The sequence below is a fragment of the Neofelis nebulosa genome, chromosome 15 (assembly GCF_028018385.1).
Source record: "Neofelis nebulosa isolate mNeoNeb1 chromosome 15, mNeoNeb1.pri, whole genome shotgun sequence".
Classification (NCBI taxonomy): domain Eukaryota; kingdom Metazoa; phylum Chordata; class Mammalia; order Carnivora; family Felidae; genus Neofelis; species Neofelis nebulosa.
In genome coordinates, this window is record NC_080796.1 from 50736151 (window position 1) to 50752303 (window position 16153).

General features: G+C 47.7%; 1 protein-coding gene across 7 annotated transcripts in view; it reads left to right on the plus strand.

Moving 5' to 3' along the window:
• The first annotated feature begins 50 nt into the window (after window positions 1–50).
• SRGAP2 (SLIT-ROBO Rho GTPase activating protein 2) overlaps window positions 51–16153 on the plus strand; it is a 235114-nt gene continuing 219011 nt past the window's right edge. For 3 of the 7 annotated variants that reach the window (XM_058700480.1, XM_058700481.1, XM_058700484.1), the window contains exons 1-2: window positions 51–193; window positions 2002–2611. In XM_058700480.1, coding sequence (XP_058556463.1) covers window positions 2545–2611 — 67 coding nt within the window. In that variant the 5' untranslated portion in view covers window positions 51–193; window positions 2002–2544. The remainder of the gene's footprint in view (window positions 194–2001; window positions 2612–16153) is intronic. The other 4 variants (XM_058700482.1, XM_058700483.1, XM_058700485.1 and 1 more) reach the window with 2 other exon arrangements.

Genomic DNA, 16153 nt, shown 5'->3' on the forward strand with positions numbered 1-16153 from the left:
GGTCGATAGAAAACGGGCGGTGATTGGTAAGGGGGTGGGCTCTGCTTCCCGGCGGGGTCCTGCGGAGTTGGCGGAGGCTCCTCAGGGGACTAGGGGGACCGATCTGCGTAGAAGCGGGTGGCGGGGAAGAGGGGAGGAGGTCTCTGAGTGGGAAGCGAAGCTGGGGACCTGAGACCCGTCGCGTCAGAGCCAGGTAAAGGCTCCTTCCCTCTCCCCTTTCCTCTTCCCGGCCGCCGGGCTGGAGCCCTGACTGAACAAACCCGGGCTGGGGCGGGAAGGAGAGGGCGCGGATGCTGCTTGCGGCATCGCCTAGCCGTGCCGCCCGGAATCACTCAGACGCCCTCCCCCTCGACCCTCTCCAAATCTTCCAGTACAGCCCATAATACTTCTCAAGACTGCATCTCTCACTGCCCTTCACCGCACAGTCTCGGGCTCTGCCCTGGGACTCTGCCGCTGTGCAGCAGGCACCCAGCCCCCTCCCCAAGTCCTCAGCCCCCTCCCCAAGTCCTCTGCACACGGGCAGGCTTGGTCCACCTTTGGGCAACCGTCATTGGCATCACCCGTAACCATCGGCTGTCCTCTTCCCCTGTCTCCAAGCCCTGGCAGACAGCCGGGTTACAGCCCAGGACCCAGAAGGATGATTGTTCCGCACTGCTTCCGGGGCTTTTTCCCTGTTCCAGCCCCCTGCCCTCCTGGAATGGTGCCTTTCACGCACTCCCTAGACCCATAGCAGGTCCCCAAGTTGCTAACATCCTTCCGTTCCATGTAACATCGTGGCCACGGTAGCCGCCTCACCACCCCCCACCCCTCCCCGAGGTAATCCTCCCTTTGCCCTCTCCCCGCCTCCCAAACGTGTGCAGAAGCTCCAGTCATCTATCCCCGGCTCCCATGCAGCCTCTGGACCCCACCTCACACCCCCCTCCCCGCTTCCTGCCCGCCTGAACCACCACGCCGCCTGGGCTCCCTCTTCCTCTCGGCGCGGGAAGTGGGAGACACCAGCGGAGCACCCCCCCTCCCCTGACACGGAGAAGGAAAGGGGCGACCTAGGAGGGAGGGTCGCCGGTGTGGCACGGTGGGGAGCAAGACTCCCAACTCTGCGCTCCCGCTGCTTCCCTCCCGCCTCCCGGACCTTGGCCAGGGCGGGATTTCCTCAGGCACCTCCTGGTGCGAAGGGTTGGGACTGCGACCCTCCCGTCCCTCCCGACCCCCCTCGCCCCCCCCCCCCCCCCCCCCGCAACCGAGCCTGGGTCTGGGTGCGGTATCTGGGATCTCTGGGCATGGGTGACAAAAAATATTGGGGGTGTCATTTAAGAGTTACTCTCGTCCGTGACTTGGGGGAGGCGGCGGCTGCCTTCCGCCCCCCGCCCCTGGGTTTTCCCGACTCCGACCCTCGCCTCTAACCCGTTTCCTGCTTTTGCCGACCACATTGTTTTCCTGGATGTGCCCCGTGCGGAGCAGGCTTTTTCCTGCAGGTCTCACCCCCCCTCAACATTTTGCTGCCAAGAGAAGCTAGTAACCAAAAACAAAACAACTGGGAGGAGGGGCGGGAGGGGAAGAAAAGTTGTGCCCGGGTGGCTTGTCCCTCCCTGGCTTTGATCCCTTTTGATGTCCTGGGAGTTGCCCCAGCCGGGGGTCAGGGGCCGCGTCGGAGCCACTGCCGAGAGTGCTCCCTTCGGCTGGCCGCTGCCCAGCGCTGGCGGGGCTCGGAGGCCGCCGAGGTGCCGCAGTCCCCGCCCGGAGCCCCGCGTTCCCGCCGCAGTCCCCACCCGAAGCCCGCGCAGGCGGCTGCTCCAAAGTGTTTTCTTCCAGCCTTAAAACAAAATCCGGAGGGAGCTTCCTTCCTCCGCACCTCGCCGCTCCGGGCTCTGTGGGCCGGGCGGCGTTTGGCCGAGATGAATGGGCCCAGGCCGGGCTTGGAACGACATCCCCTACCCCACCCCCGCCGCGATTAGGATCTGCGCCGGGGCTGATCGCCCCCTCCCCTTTTCCCTGCATTTACAGGCAAGTGAACCGGAGCAAACGACTTCCGATCCAGTCTGCGCTGCTGCGGCTCCCGTTTGGGATTTGATTTGCAGCATCTTCGAGCCTGTGCAACAAAAAACCGCGAAGCACGCCCAGCCCTCCCCCGGCACCCTTTTACGCACCCACTCCCTCCCGGGGACACAGCTGGGCGCGTCCACACCCCCGCACCCCCCACACCATGTTGTGCGGAAGGACTTCCACTCCCTGCCTGTGTCGTTGATGTCAGACCCCAGGCCAACCTCCGGGCGCTGCAGTTCTCCCGGCTAATGCTGAGGCTGCAGCTCCGGCTCTAGCACAGGAACCAGCCGCCGCCGCGCCCGGCCCCAGCGCCCACCGTCTGCATGTGCCCGCCGTAGCCTTCTGCCCAGCCCGCAGCCCGCGCTCCCCGGAGCGCTGGAGACCACCGCGGGGGGCCCCTTCTGCCCTTGGGAGAAGCGGTCTTGGAGGTATTGATTTCGGTGGTTGGATTTTTCCCGTGGATCTATCAATTCACAATTTGAATTTGGAAGAAAGAAGGAAAACATGACGTCTCCGGCCAAATTCAAAAAGGATAAGGAGATCATAGCAGAGTACGATACTCAGGTCAAAGGTAAGGGCTTTGAAAAATAGCACAATGCATATGCTCCGTGGACCATTGAGACATGTATTTCCACCCTGATTTGCAGGATGTTCATTTCTTTGGGTGGAGCAGGTGGGGGCAGGCTGAGCCCAGAGGTGGTTTCATAGGTGGGTTTGAGCCTCCGAGGGATGGGCTGTGCCAGGGGCCAAGGGCTCTGGAAAGGAATTTTCAGAGTGGGCTTTAGGTTTGTTCCTGAAGGGCTGGCCCTTATTTTGGCAGCCTTTTCCCCCAGACTAGATGGGATGGGGGAGGGGCAGGAGGTTCTTGGAGAGAGAAAGGCGGCAGTTTGCCTCTGGGTGTCTGGGTCAGGTTTCCTTGAAGGACAACTGAAATCTGACAGGTGTTTGGGAATTTATTTCAGAGGTTGAAGAGTCCTGGTAGAGAAAGGCAACCTTGAGGAGGTATACCATTTGGGGAGCCCCTGGGGAGGCAGGGTTTTTTTTCTGCTGCACTATATCAAAAGGTGACATTTGCTGTGGCATCGGACACAGAAAGTCTGTAGCCACCTTGGGTGCACCTTGTACCTACCTGGTCTCTGGTTGCCCTGCATTCAATCAGAGATCAGAGAACAGAAAGAATAAGGTCATTTCACATCCCGTCTCCGCCCTCACCTAAGCATGAATGGAGTTGAGATGTTAGGGTTGCTGGGTGGTGCTGGTTCTGGAGCATGGGAAGACATAATTGTTTAACCCTTCTGTGTTGTCACCCTCTGCTCCAGAATGCATGCTTTTAAAGGCCCACTTCCCTCTGCAAAGATGTGGAGGGTAAAGCAAAATGTGGACCTGGAGAAACCAAGTGACCCTGTCTGCACATCTGGTTGACTACCTGACTTGGCACATGAATCAGAGCCTCTTCTCAGATAACCTTTTTTTAACCAGTCATTCCCATAAGAGGGGTTCCTGCCTGTTAAAGAGCCCCAGGATGTGTTTGTGCAAGGCACTGTCCCTTCCTGGCCATTCGCTGGAAAGAGCCATGTGCTCTAGTCCATTGAGACTTCAGCTGGGGAGTGGGAGAGGTGGGTGGCCTTGAATGTTACACCACATGGTTGGAGCTCTGGGTTTTCCTTTGTTTCAGAGTACAGAGGGAGGGGCCCCTCCTTCTTTCCCTGCACCAATGCAAGGAGACCTTTTCCTATCATAGAGGACTTGGGAAGGGCCATGTCTCCCTTCTAATGATTGCCTCCGGTGGGAATAGTGTAGAGCTTGAAATGGGCAGCTGCCTTATCTCCTGGAAGGTTGGAATGTAGTTTGAAGTCCCCATTTTGCCTGTAGGGTCTTTTTAATGTCATCAGCTTGGTCATTTCTGGAGGTGCCCTGAGGGACCTTCTATCCACTGGGCTGCAAATATTGGTGGGTTTATTACAGAGATGGGAGAATTGATTGATTGATAGCTTCAGTTGAACAGGGATTGGGAGAGGTGTGGTCGTGAGTTATAATTGAGGTCTTGGCCTCTTGTCACTGTTCATAATCTGGGCCTGTTTTTGTAAACAATAAGCCACTGGCCTCCATGTCCTGTCCAGATGCACTGTATTCTGTTCCTGGAATCCCCCTTGCCATTTTAACCAGATATGTCATTCAGTTTTTTTACACATCCTATTCTTAACTGTTGCCATAGGGAGTGTTAATAACTTTGACTTTCCCGATTTCTCTCCAGAAGCACGCCATTTGACTAAGGTGCAAAGTGATTTTGCATGTTCATTTTTTTGAAAGGTTCAGGGCTGATAGGTGTTAATAGAACCTTGTCTGTGGATTCCTATTGGTGAAAGATTTCTCACGAGTGTCTCAAAATTAAACACTTGTGTATTTACAAACATTGCTCATTGGGATGATGTAATGCAGTTGGCTATTTGGGGTTTCTCATCAACCTTGCCGCAAGCAGGAGACTGTTTTGCTTTGCTCTGATATTTCCCATTGACACCCTTCAGGATCATAGAATTTTATAGGTGGCTGAGCATGACGTCTTACTCGGAGAAGGTGCCTGATAAAAAGCTGATTTAAATGATTTAGTCCCTCATTTTATAGCTGAGGAGAGTACAGAGAAATTAAGAGGCTTGTCCAAGGTCACACAGCTAGGTGGTGGTAGTTCTGAAACCAGAAGCAGGTTACTGAGTTCCAATTCTGTATTTTATTCTATTCCTATTTGCTATGAGATGTCATCTGACCAGAGTAGGAAAAAAGAAATCCTTAAGCCAAAATCTGTCAATGGATACTAGTAGCAATACGAATAATAATAGATTACATTTTGGGAGCTCATGATGTTCTAGCCTATGCCAAGTGCTTTATATATGAATTGTCTTGTTTAATTCTCACATCAACCTGGGAAGTAGATACTATTTCACCCTCCATTCACTGCATGAAGAAACAGGCTTAGAGAGGGTAAGAAACCTTCCCAAGGTCACACAGCCAAACCCTGGCAGCCTGACTCCATTCCTTTCTTTATCAGCTATTTATTGAGTGCCTTTTGTGTGTTCTAGGGACTGGTGATACAGCAGTGGGCAAGACAATGACCCCTCCCTCCCTTGTGGAGCTTCCATTCTAGAACCAGGGTTCTTCGTGGAAGAGCTTAGAGATTGGAGACAAAGGACCCGGGTTTCTAGGTTGGCTCTGCTCCCCGACTAGGTAGAAGCCTTTAGTCAGAATTCCAGTTTTTTCTGTGTTACACGAGACTGGAAGAGCTGCTGATCTTCTCTTACAGATGCCAAGATAAAAAAGAAAATTGCTCTTTTGGTCTGGTGGCTAAGAGCACAAGTTTTTGAGTTGAAGGGACTCAGGTTTAAAATCTCAGTTCGGTCACTTGCTCACCTTGGGCGAGTTATAGGACATGTCTGAAAGAGTATATGTTTCCTAAGGTAGTCATGAGGAGTCAGCGAGATAGGATATGAGAATCATTTAGCATGGTATCTCGTACTTTTAAGCGCTCGCTTGTAGCACAGACTGGTCCTCTGTTAGTGAACCTTGCTTCTTGCTGCTTTAGGCTGACCATAAGGCTACACTGCCCATATCCTCCCTGAGTGCCAGCTGTTAAATGATAGGAGACAAGTCTGGGAATGAAACTTGAGTTCTGGTTTAGGTTCGTTCCTACAACAGTGGTGAAAGGTATCTTGGGTCACTTAAACCCTGTAGACCTCAGCTTCCCTTTCTGTAAAATGAACAGCTAATTCTAATGTCTAATTTTTGGCCACTGTTGTCCTGTTTGTCTCTGACCAGAGTTCTGGGTTTTGCCTTTCGGTCAGAACGGGTTGAATCCAGTGAACTCTAAATGGACTGTGTGGGACCTTGTCTATCCTGTGGCTTTTGCCTCCCTTTAAACCACCTGCTTGCATGTGCCCTAAAGGGCTTCTGAGGCTGTGGCCCTAACCCTACCCCAGCCTGGTTTTATGAGGGGTGTGCCTCCTTAGTCGGCCTGCCTTATAGCCGCCTTCTTAAAAACCATCATTGTTTCTGGTTTGTGGGTGTTCAGATTCCTTTCAAAGTTCATGCCTCTCAATGTCTGACTTGAAAGTAATAATATTCTTAATGCGTTTACATGGCTCTTTCCAATTAGTGAAACGCTTTCATATACGTGAATCTCTGGAAATTCTTGACAACCCTAGTCAGGTTCATGGTCGAAACCTGAGAGGCCTTTGGCCTGTAGCTTGTTACCTTCTTTCAGGATTGGAGCAGCAAAAGGTGGTCAAGTGCAAGGCATGGTTAGTGGAGGTGATGATCTGGGTGGTATTTGGGTGGCTTCACATCACTGCATGGTTTCCCTGCTAGCTATTGTCCTTTCCTTATTCAAGGGTCCCTTTCCTTTACCCTCTCTATACCTTGAGTTTTTATAGTGCCCCGGACAGCTTGAGATCGACAGTTAATGCAAATATTCCAGGAGGAATCCTCCAAAACAGAGTGGCACTGTGTGTTGAGCAGTCAGATTTTCTTTCTGGAGAACATTGGGGGTCTTGTCCTTTTTTTTTTTTTTTTTTTTTTTTTTTTATGTCTTAGAAGAACGGTATGTGTGCACCACAGAGCTGAGAAGTGAAATTCTGTAATTTCCATCTGGAGCATTTTGATAGAAAAGCCTCAGGCCTTTGCCTGCAACAGTTTAACCCTTTTAGGACCCTTTCAGAGCAGGAGATGAAATTCAAAACTCCGTACATACTGTGTGTGCACACACACTGGGGAATGTGGATTGCTGGTATTTAAACAAGCTTGTTCCCCTGGGAGGTCTGAGCGGTTCTCCACTCATGCCAACAAAGGTCTACTCCGAAGCTTCTTTCCTCCCAGCCCCCACTCCCCAAGGGAGCTTTAAATATAATCAGTTTGTGAAAAGCTGCAGTAAAACATCTCCTTGGAATCCCCAAGCAGATGCTCTCATCTTCTGCGAGGTGATTGAAGGCTTCTCTTCCCTTGCTCAGGGAAAACAGGACTCTGCAGTAAGCTGAGCTCCTGGAAGAAAATGAAGCTCATGGAAAAACGAAGTCCTCTGTATCGCAGAGGAAGATGGTGGACAAGGAGCTGGGGGTGCCAAGGAAAGCCCTGGGCAAAGCAGTGGGGTGTGAGACACGTGTTTCGGGGGGGTGGCCCTTTTCCAATTTCAGGTGTTGTCTTAGGGAATGGGAACAGAAATGTCTTTGGAGAAGCCCATCTGGTAGTTATGGCCCCATCACCATGCACCACACAGGTTGAAAGCCAGGACAAGGCCTAATCATTTCTCCGCTACGAAGTTTACAGTCGGACCTGGCCCTGATATATAGGGTCCACACCCTTTTCAAATCAGCAGGTGCCCAACTCCTGACTCATATACTCCCATGTCACTCCAGATAAACACAGGCCGCCAGTGGTACCTGTAGCGCTCTTCCAGAAGAGAAGTTTTCTTCATGGGGATCGTGCTTATCGTATACCCTAGGCCACCCAGGGCTTTGTTAAGGGAAGTGTTATGTCCAGTTGCAGGGAAAACGAAGTCAATATGTGGATTTGTACTGGTAACAAAATTGAAGTCATCAGTTTTAACTTGGTGTCAGCTACAGACTTGGCCCTTTGGGAAATCTGGGAAAGTTACCTCAGAAGTTGTCTGATTTAAATATAAATAATGAGAGCACTTGAGAACATTTTTAAGAATTACCAAATGACACCTTTAATGATTTTACAATAATGTGTAGGAACTTTCATCTGTCCAGTTGTGGGAGAATACACACAACATAAAATTTACCACCTGAACCATTCTTCCGCGTACAGTGCAGGGGCGATTAGAACATTCCCGTCGGGCAAATCAGCACCCACCACCATCCATCTCCAGAACTCTTTGGGTCTTGCAGAGTGGAAACTCTGTACCCATTAAACAGTACCCTCTCACCCCCACCCTGTGTCTCTGACTGACCGAGGAACCACATATAAGTGGAGTCATCCCGTATTTGCCCTTTCGTGACTGGCTTATTTCACCTAGCATAATGTCCTCAAGGCTCATCCATGTGGTAGCATTTGTCAGACTTTTCTTCCTTTTTAAGGCCATTGAATGTGTACAGCACGTTTTGTTGATCTATTCTTCTTTCCATGGGCACTTGGGTGGTGTCTACCTTTTAGCCATTGCAAATACTGCTGCTAGGAACAGTGTGATGTATCCCTATTTAAAAAACATGTCCTCTGTACCCAAGTTTTACAAGCCTGTATGTACATTTCTGTATAATCATTTGTCCTGATAAATCTTTAGACTTAAGATTTAAATATACATGTTCATATTTTCATATTATGGATATGTATTTATGCTCATAATATGAACATTGTATATAGATAACAATTTTATATGTTTTAGTAATTACAGGAATTACTAAGCTTTTATTGTGTTTTTAACAGCTTTATTGAGGTTTAATCGACATGTAATAAACCGTAATGTTTAAGGCGTACATTAGATAAGTTTTGGTATCTGTTGTGTACCCATGAAACCATCACAATCAAGACAGGTGAACGTAACCGTCATCACCAAGGGTGTCTTCATTGTAATATGTGATTAAATGAGTAATGTGATAACCACATTATAGAAATGACATTAACCTAAAAATAAGTAAAAGCTAGGTATTACCAAGTTTAAAGAATTAGTAAATAAATGATGACCCAATCTACCCAGATTGGTTCCTGGAAATGGGATTTAGCCTTAGTGAATAAAGACAGTCTCCCAGAGAAATTGCGTTAATAATTGTGCCTCAGCCGTTACTATGTGTTTAAGGGAGAAGACACAGGATAGGGAGAGAGAGAAAAGAAAAAAATCTTGGACACAGTGGGCGTTGACGGGTGACAGTATCTGTTTCCCAAAGTCCTCGCTTGAATCAGTCCCTGGGGCCTCACACATCTTCTGAAGGGATCACAAGTGAGCCACATGCCAAGGGGAGGGGCTGGGGGCTCCCCTGGGAGAGCTGCTCAGAATGCTATGAATTTGGCTTATTTCCTCTCATGATTGATTCCCTGTTGAAAAGAGACCAGCTTCCCAGGTGAACGTTAACTTGGTCCTCAATCTTAGTCTCAATTTTATCCTTTCAGCCATATTTCTTATTTTACTGTAAGAGGACTGGTGGCCTATCTGGACTACTTGCCATAGTTTAAACGCATCTACTGTTGGCTAACATTTTGCTCTTTGCGGCTTACTGTGTAGTGGGCATTATTGCTAAATACTTGACATAGATCATTCCTAATCCTTACACTAACTCTAGGAGGAATATATTGCTGTTATCCCATTTTGCTGATGAATGAAATGAGGTGAAGGCGATTCGGTGACTCACCCCGGGGCTGCCGCAGGTGAAGGATGGGACAGAAGTTAGAACCTGGGCTGTCAACCAGAGCCTGAGTCTCAGTGCTGTTCCTGGAGTGCCCTCTCTCCCTGCCCGGCCCCACAGCTTCACCTACTGAAATCTCACCCCCATGCTGGGTGCCTTCCTTGGTCACTCTGACTGGCAAGGTTCCTTCTCTCTGGTTGACTCACACAGTGCTGTGGCATTCATCTTGTACCTCCTTAAGTTCTAAATATGTGTCTTTCGGCCTTCTGTCTTCTTCTAGACTTCGGTGAGAATGGTTTGTAGGTGTGTAGTGCCATGCAAAGGGCCAGGCTTTGGAGCCAGCCCTCAGTGGGAACCTTGTCAACATCAGCTCCTTGCCCTATGGCCTTGCTTAGGTTACTCAACTTCTCCTCTAACCGTCCTCTCCTGTAACTTAGAGATAACAAGACCTACCTGGCTGGTTTATCGTGAAAGTGTGTCAAGTATATAGCAAACAGTAAATGCTAAACAAGTAGCTCTTATTATGGGGGGCCCTTCAGGTAGGAGCGTGTCTGGAACAGTATTGTAGCCTAAATCGTGGCTCTGATGATGGAATAGAATGATGAATGCATAAATGCATGACCTGGACTACTGCAAATAATTTTTAAAATATTTATGTATTTATTTTTGAGACAGAGAGACAGAGAGCGTGAGCGGGGAGGGGCAGAGAGAGAGGGAGACAGAATCCCAAGCTGACAGCACAGAGCCTGAAGTGGGGCTCGAACCCACAAGGTGTGAGATCATGATCTGAGCCCAATCCAAGAGTCGATTGCTCAACCAACTGAGCCACCCAGGCACCCCAACTGCAAATAATTTAAAAAAAAAAAAAAAAAAAAGGCTCTTAATTTGACCTTGACAATATTATCTCACACAATATCACCAAGGTGATTTGTTTTTAAAAACACTATTATGCTAAGATCATAGCATAAAAGACTGATCATACCCATCACTTCTGTCTTACGCAGCTCACATTTTATACCATCATGAAGGTGAATTGTCTCTAGTTTTCGCACCATGTTACATTATTTCACGCTTCTTGCCTTATGCATGCTGTGTCGTCCCTTTGGAATGGATCCTTTTCCTTGAACCTGGACAACTCAGTCATCCTTTAAAAGCCAGCTCAGATGCCACCACATTCAGCAAGTCTTCCCTGCTTATCCCTTCTCCCTGAACAGTGATCCTATGCAGGATCCTGAGTGGAACTCCTCAGCATCTCCCATTGCTTTCCGCACCCTGTTAATCAACACACCCTCAGCATTTCCTCAGCAGAGTCCTGGTGCTTACTTGTATTACTGCATTCATTATATTACATTGTAATCTCTTTGTTTACATCTTTTTATTTACAGCTCACTGAGCACCTTGGGAACAGACTTCTCTTTTATTCACTTCCATGTGTCCAGCTTCTGGCACAAAGAAGCACTAAAAAATGCTCATAAATAGAACTGAATGTTTTCTGAGTTGAGGTTGGATGTGACCATGCCATGCTTCTGTGTTTCTCCCCTTACTCCAATAAAAAGCCTTCTCCTTATGTTAATGTTATTTGAAATTCAAAGTGGATCAAACATGGTGAATATTGTCATTATGCAAGGACAAGTACACACTGAATGGCATGTGGAGGCTCCCCAGTGGGGGTGTGTTTTTCCTATTTACCACCCCCTCTACCCTCTTTAAAATCACTGCCCTACAGCTATAATTGAGTTGATCACATTTCTCCAATCACGTCTCTTTCCCTGGAAACGAAGAAAAATATTAACTCTGAACTTCCAGAGTGTAAAACAAAAGTAAGGGTTCTGTAATTGAAGTAAAACAAATTCTACGTTTGTCCAGGATTTATTCATCATTTTAAACAGATATTTGAAGTCTAAAGTTGAGGTCTATTTTATTATTTCTTTTAATTTTTTTTTTTTTTTAAGATTTATTCATTTTTGAGAGACAGAGTATGAGCGAGGGAGGGGCAGAGAGAGACAGGGAGACACAGAATTGGAAGCAGGCTCCAGGCTCTGAGCTGTCAGCACTGAGCCTGACACGGGGTTCAAACTCACGGACCGCGAGATCATGACCTGAGCCGAAGTCGGATGCTTAACTGACTGAGCCACCCAGGCGTCCCTAGTTGAGGTCTATTTTAAAACCGAGTTGACTTAGTAAAGGGACTGTTGTGATACTTTTCTGAAGTATGGGTTTGGAGAGAGCTACTGGCTCCTTCAAAGCCCCTGTATGATCTACAGAAAATGGGGAGGAAAGGTCCAAAGGGCCAAACAGGGAGACTCTTCCCTCTGGGTTTTCAAGTCATTTGGTATTCAGTAGCCTTGACCTTATTTATACATTGTGAATGAGTGGTTCTGAACTTGAAATGTATCTTCGTGAGGAAGGAAAAACAGCTGGGGAGTGCCCCTCCTCCATTTCTGTGGGTATTTTAGGATGCCATCTGTTACGGAGAAGGCAGCCTTTTAAAATAACCTTTTCTTCTAAAAATGCACTAATCGGTGGGCAGGTGACCCGAAAGACATTATGAAAGTTGGGACCTTGTCTTTGCTGTCTGACCCCAGATTCTGCATCTCAAATCACAGCTTGGTGGGCAGGGTCTAAGTGCCCTAGAGACGGTGGCCTCACCAGCCATGGGAGTCTGGGTGGCCAGGGCTCCACAGGAAGACAAGGCCCTGAAAATAAAGGGATCCAAGCGCCTGAGCTGGCCAAGACAGGCCATGCCACGAGCTTTAAGAAACACATCCTGTTTCTGAAGAATTGGCAACAGTTTCTCTAAACATTGGAATCCTTTAGAGATCTGTTCCCTTTTCCACTAGTCTTTCTGTTGTGTTTTGATTGATTGATTGATTGATTGATTGGCATGGAGGGTATTGGGCCAGATCTTGTCAGATGAGTAAGTTGCTCTTTGGGGAGGCATCTTGACTGAGGAACCTGTTTTGGAGCAATATGCCTTTTGGGCCATAACAAACTGAACTACAGGATTCTACACGGGGAAAATGGTTCCAAGGGAAAGAGTGCTCTTTGGAGGCAGGAAGCTTGGGTTTTAGTTTGGCTTTGCCGTTTACCACTGTGATTTTGGGGGAAACTCACCTCAGGTCCCAAGATCCCTAGTGTCCTCATCTATAAAATGGGGACAACAATTCTTGGTCCTGGCTAACGATGATGATGATGGTGGCTAGCATTTACCGAGTGCTTCTTATATTTAAGCTCTAAGTGCTTTGCATAGATTAACTCGTGAATCTCCCAGCAGTCCTACAAGGTAGCTGTTTTTATGATCCCCACTTCTCAGATGAGGTGTGGGGAGGCTAAATAACTTACTCCAGTGCACACAGCTGGTAAGTGATGGAGACAGTATGAACCCAGGCTGACTTAGCACTGTTTTAGTTGATTGTTCATATTTCCTAGCATCGTGATACGCAAAGGAGTTGATGCGGTGTTCTGAATGTCTTCTGGTATGCACCCACTCGACCTCTCTTGGCCTTGATTTTTCTCATCTAGGAAATTAGGGCTTGAATTAGAAAATTTCTAGTGCCCTCCCAGCTTTCATGGTTATTATTCTTGCTTATTTAAGATAGTGAAGATGACAGTTTTACCCCTATGAAGCGGGCACACTTGTCAGAACAAAAAAACGTTAACATTCTCTGAACTTCGCTCTCTCCAGTGCCAGAGCTTGCCCCATCTGCCTGGCTGCTGCACGTACGTGGACGCGGCAGTCGGGGGACACCAGGTGGTGGCCGAGCAGCAGCTGGCCTGGAGAGCGGTTGAAGTGATATGTGGTCAGGTGTCACTATCTGACAGGAAGATGCGCTCTCACTTGGAGACATTGAAAGGGAGGGATGGTTGCCCGTGGCCTGGCGGTGGACCCTTGCCCCGATTACTAGGGACAACAACTGCTTTGATCAGGATAAATATATTAAACCTTGGACTTTCTGTGAGCTCAGAGGCTTACAGAGTGAGAAAGTTCTGTGCTGTCACTGGTGTGGATGGCTTTCCTGGCCCAGGTTGGTGGGCCAGAGGTGGAAATTGTGTAAGTCTTGGTATCATTGCCATGTACGTTGCTGTGTGCCATGCTTGAATGACAAAAGAGAAAAAGAAAAAGGAAGTTGGGTGATTGTCTTTTGTTACAACTTAAGAAATAGGGAAGTGAGAGGCTTTTAAATCCCTGACATCTGGGCTGGGATGAATGAGGGGGAGGCTGTGTGCATGTGGAATGGGAGCAGGGTTGATATAGACATCTGCGCGGTGGGGGAAGTGACTTCAGGCCCTCCTAGGATGTAGGATGGCCTCTTGCCTCTTACACCCCTTTTCATGTGTTAGGCCCTTTGTCGACTAAGGGATTTGTGTGCGGATTGTGATGAGGTATGCTGTAATGCGGAGTTGAAATGTTTTCATGTTTGTGTTTGTTTTCTTTTCACCTAATGAATAGACGAAGAAACAGTGTGTTGTTTTTAAATGAGTACTATTAATAATAATGACAGCTCATATTTTTATCATTACAGCATGTAAAAAAGATCATTCATAGGGAGGCAGGGACGGTCGTAGGGTAATGGAGGGCCAGCTGCATAACGCTGGACAAGGCCCTCCACCTTTGGTATTCTCATCTGCTCGGCTGAAAAGTAGAAAGATGGATTACTGGTTCTTTGCTTCATCATTCTTAGGACCTATGACCTAAAACTGGCTATTATAGAGTGAATTGCTGCATAGAGTTTCCATGTTGATTATTGTCCTGAGGGAAGGATAGAAAGCAGAGAATGGATACCAAAGATTCTTCCTACTCATCTCTCCTACTCCTGGTTTCAAGTTTCATCTTTAGCTGGCATTCATAGGCTTTGTGTGTTAGTCGTTGTTGGAGTCAGTTGTGCTGTGTCTCTTCATCTCTCTTATTTATTCAGTGATCTCTGGTGATGTAAGTTATCTCAACTCTTTGCTGTCAGCAAATTTCAAGGAAACATCGAAGCATTTCGGGGAGATGGTGTCTGCTGCTTTGATTAATGAGGCTCTTGATCTGGATATTTTAAGGCCGGTAACAACACAATCGAAAAACGCCTGGTATTCCATGAAACGTCAGGAGCACCCCCACTGCCAAAGCCTGAAAGCGATTTGTGCCACTTCTTTCTTTCTAGGAGTACATGTGCGCGTGTGAGCTCTTATTTGCTCTTTTGACCGGGAAGCAGCATTGCTAGTCCAGAAATGCCAGCTTTTCTGAACTCAGCCGCAAAAAGAGTTAATCATTATCTAGGTAGCAACAGAAACCTCCCAAGTTTTTAACTTTCCGTGGCCTCACGTATCTCCTCCTTACTGCTCCTGGAAGACCAGGCACTCATGGGCACAGGCGTGTACACGCACGTGCACACACACATACTCTCTCTCTCTCTCTCTCTCTCTCTCACACACACACACACACACACACACATACACACACACACACACACGACTTAATGTAAAATGATCTCATGTTTGTGAGAGCTGGAATTACTTGGGAGGGATACTTGTGTTCTGTAGGCTCAGTGGGCATGATGTGGAAGCAGGCCTATTTGGCTCATGGAGATTGCAGATAAGAGTGTGATATGTAATTGAGTAAGAATTTGAAAAATTATCCGATAACATTAGGAGCAGCAAACCACCCGCTTTTTTGTTCTGTTTTTGTTTTCTTTCTTTCTTTCTTTCTTTCTTTCTTTCTTTCTTTCTTTCTTTCTTTCTTTCCCTCCTTCTTTCTTTCTTTCTTTGCTCAAAAACTATTTGGAGGAGGAGTAAGGAGCCAGCATTGTTTTTAGGGTGTGGGAACCCCCTCCCCACCCCATGAACCAAATATGTTTGCCCAGGCTGAGAGTGTGAGGTCTCTGAGAGATCTTGACAGATCATTTAGTACATTCTTCTGCCCCCAGGCAATTCTTCAGACTAATCATTTCAGGAAAACGGCTGTCAGCTAACCTTTAAAAATCTCTTCCAGAAGAGTACACCACAGCCTACCTTCCCATCGTGTTCCAGTGACCCAGACTATAAATGGTCAATTCCTTCATTTGCAGAGCTTGAAACAGGATAAAAAAGGAGACTTGATGAATTGAACTCATATTTTTGCTGAGGCTGCCACACCCTGCGTGTAGACCTTTGCTTCTTTTGGGTTCTCAGACTTGGAGAAGGAAGGGGTAATTAATGATGCTCTCAAGGCGTAAACTCAGGCTTCTGGGGTGTTCTTCCTCTCAGTCCCCTCCCCTCCTCCCTTCTACCAGCGTTGGGATCCTTTGTATTAAACACAAATCATGAACTAGTTTAAACCAGCATCCATTTATTTAGCGCCTACTATGTGCTTGGTTTTGGGCTGGGTTGTGGGCATACAGAGATATAGAGCAAGGTTTTCGTTTTCAAGAAGCTTCAGCGTATTAAAAGGGATGGACAGATCGCACAGGTGCAGTGAAGGACCACAGTCAGGCGAGAGAGCCATCTGATGGGGGTGGGGGGAGATGAGGTGGGTGAGGTGGAAGATAGTGATTGCGCCTAGTATTTACAGTGCAGCTGGCAGATTTTTATCTCATTTAACCTCTGAATGGTGCTACAACAGGGCAGGGGGATTTTAGGCCTTTTTAAATGTTTTGGTCCTTTTTGAAATATTTTATTTACTTTGAGACAATTATCCATTCACATGCAGTTGGAAGAAATGATAGATTACACGTACCCTTTACTTAGTTCCCCCCAGTGGTTAGAATCTTTCAAAGCCATAGTATAGCGTCACAGCCAGGATATTGACA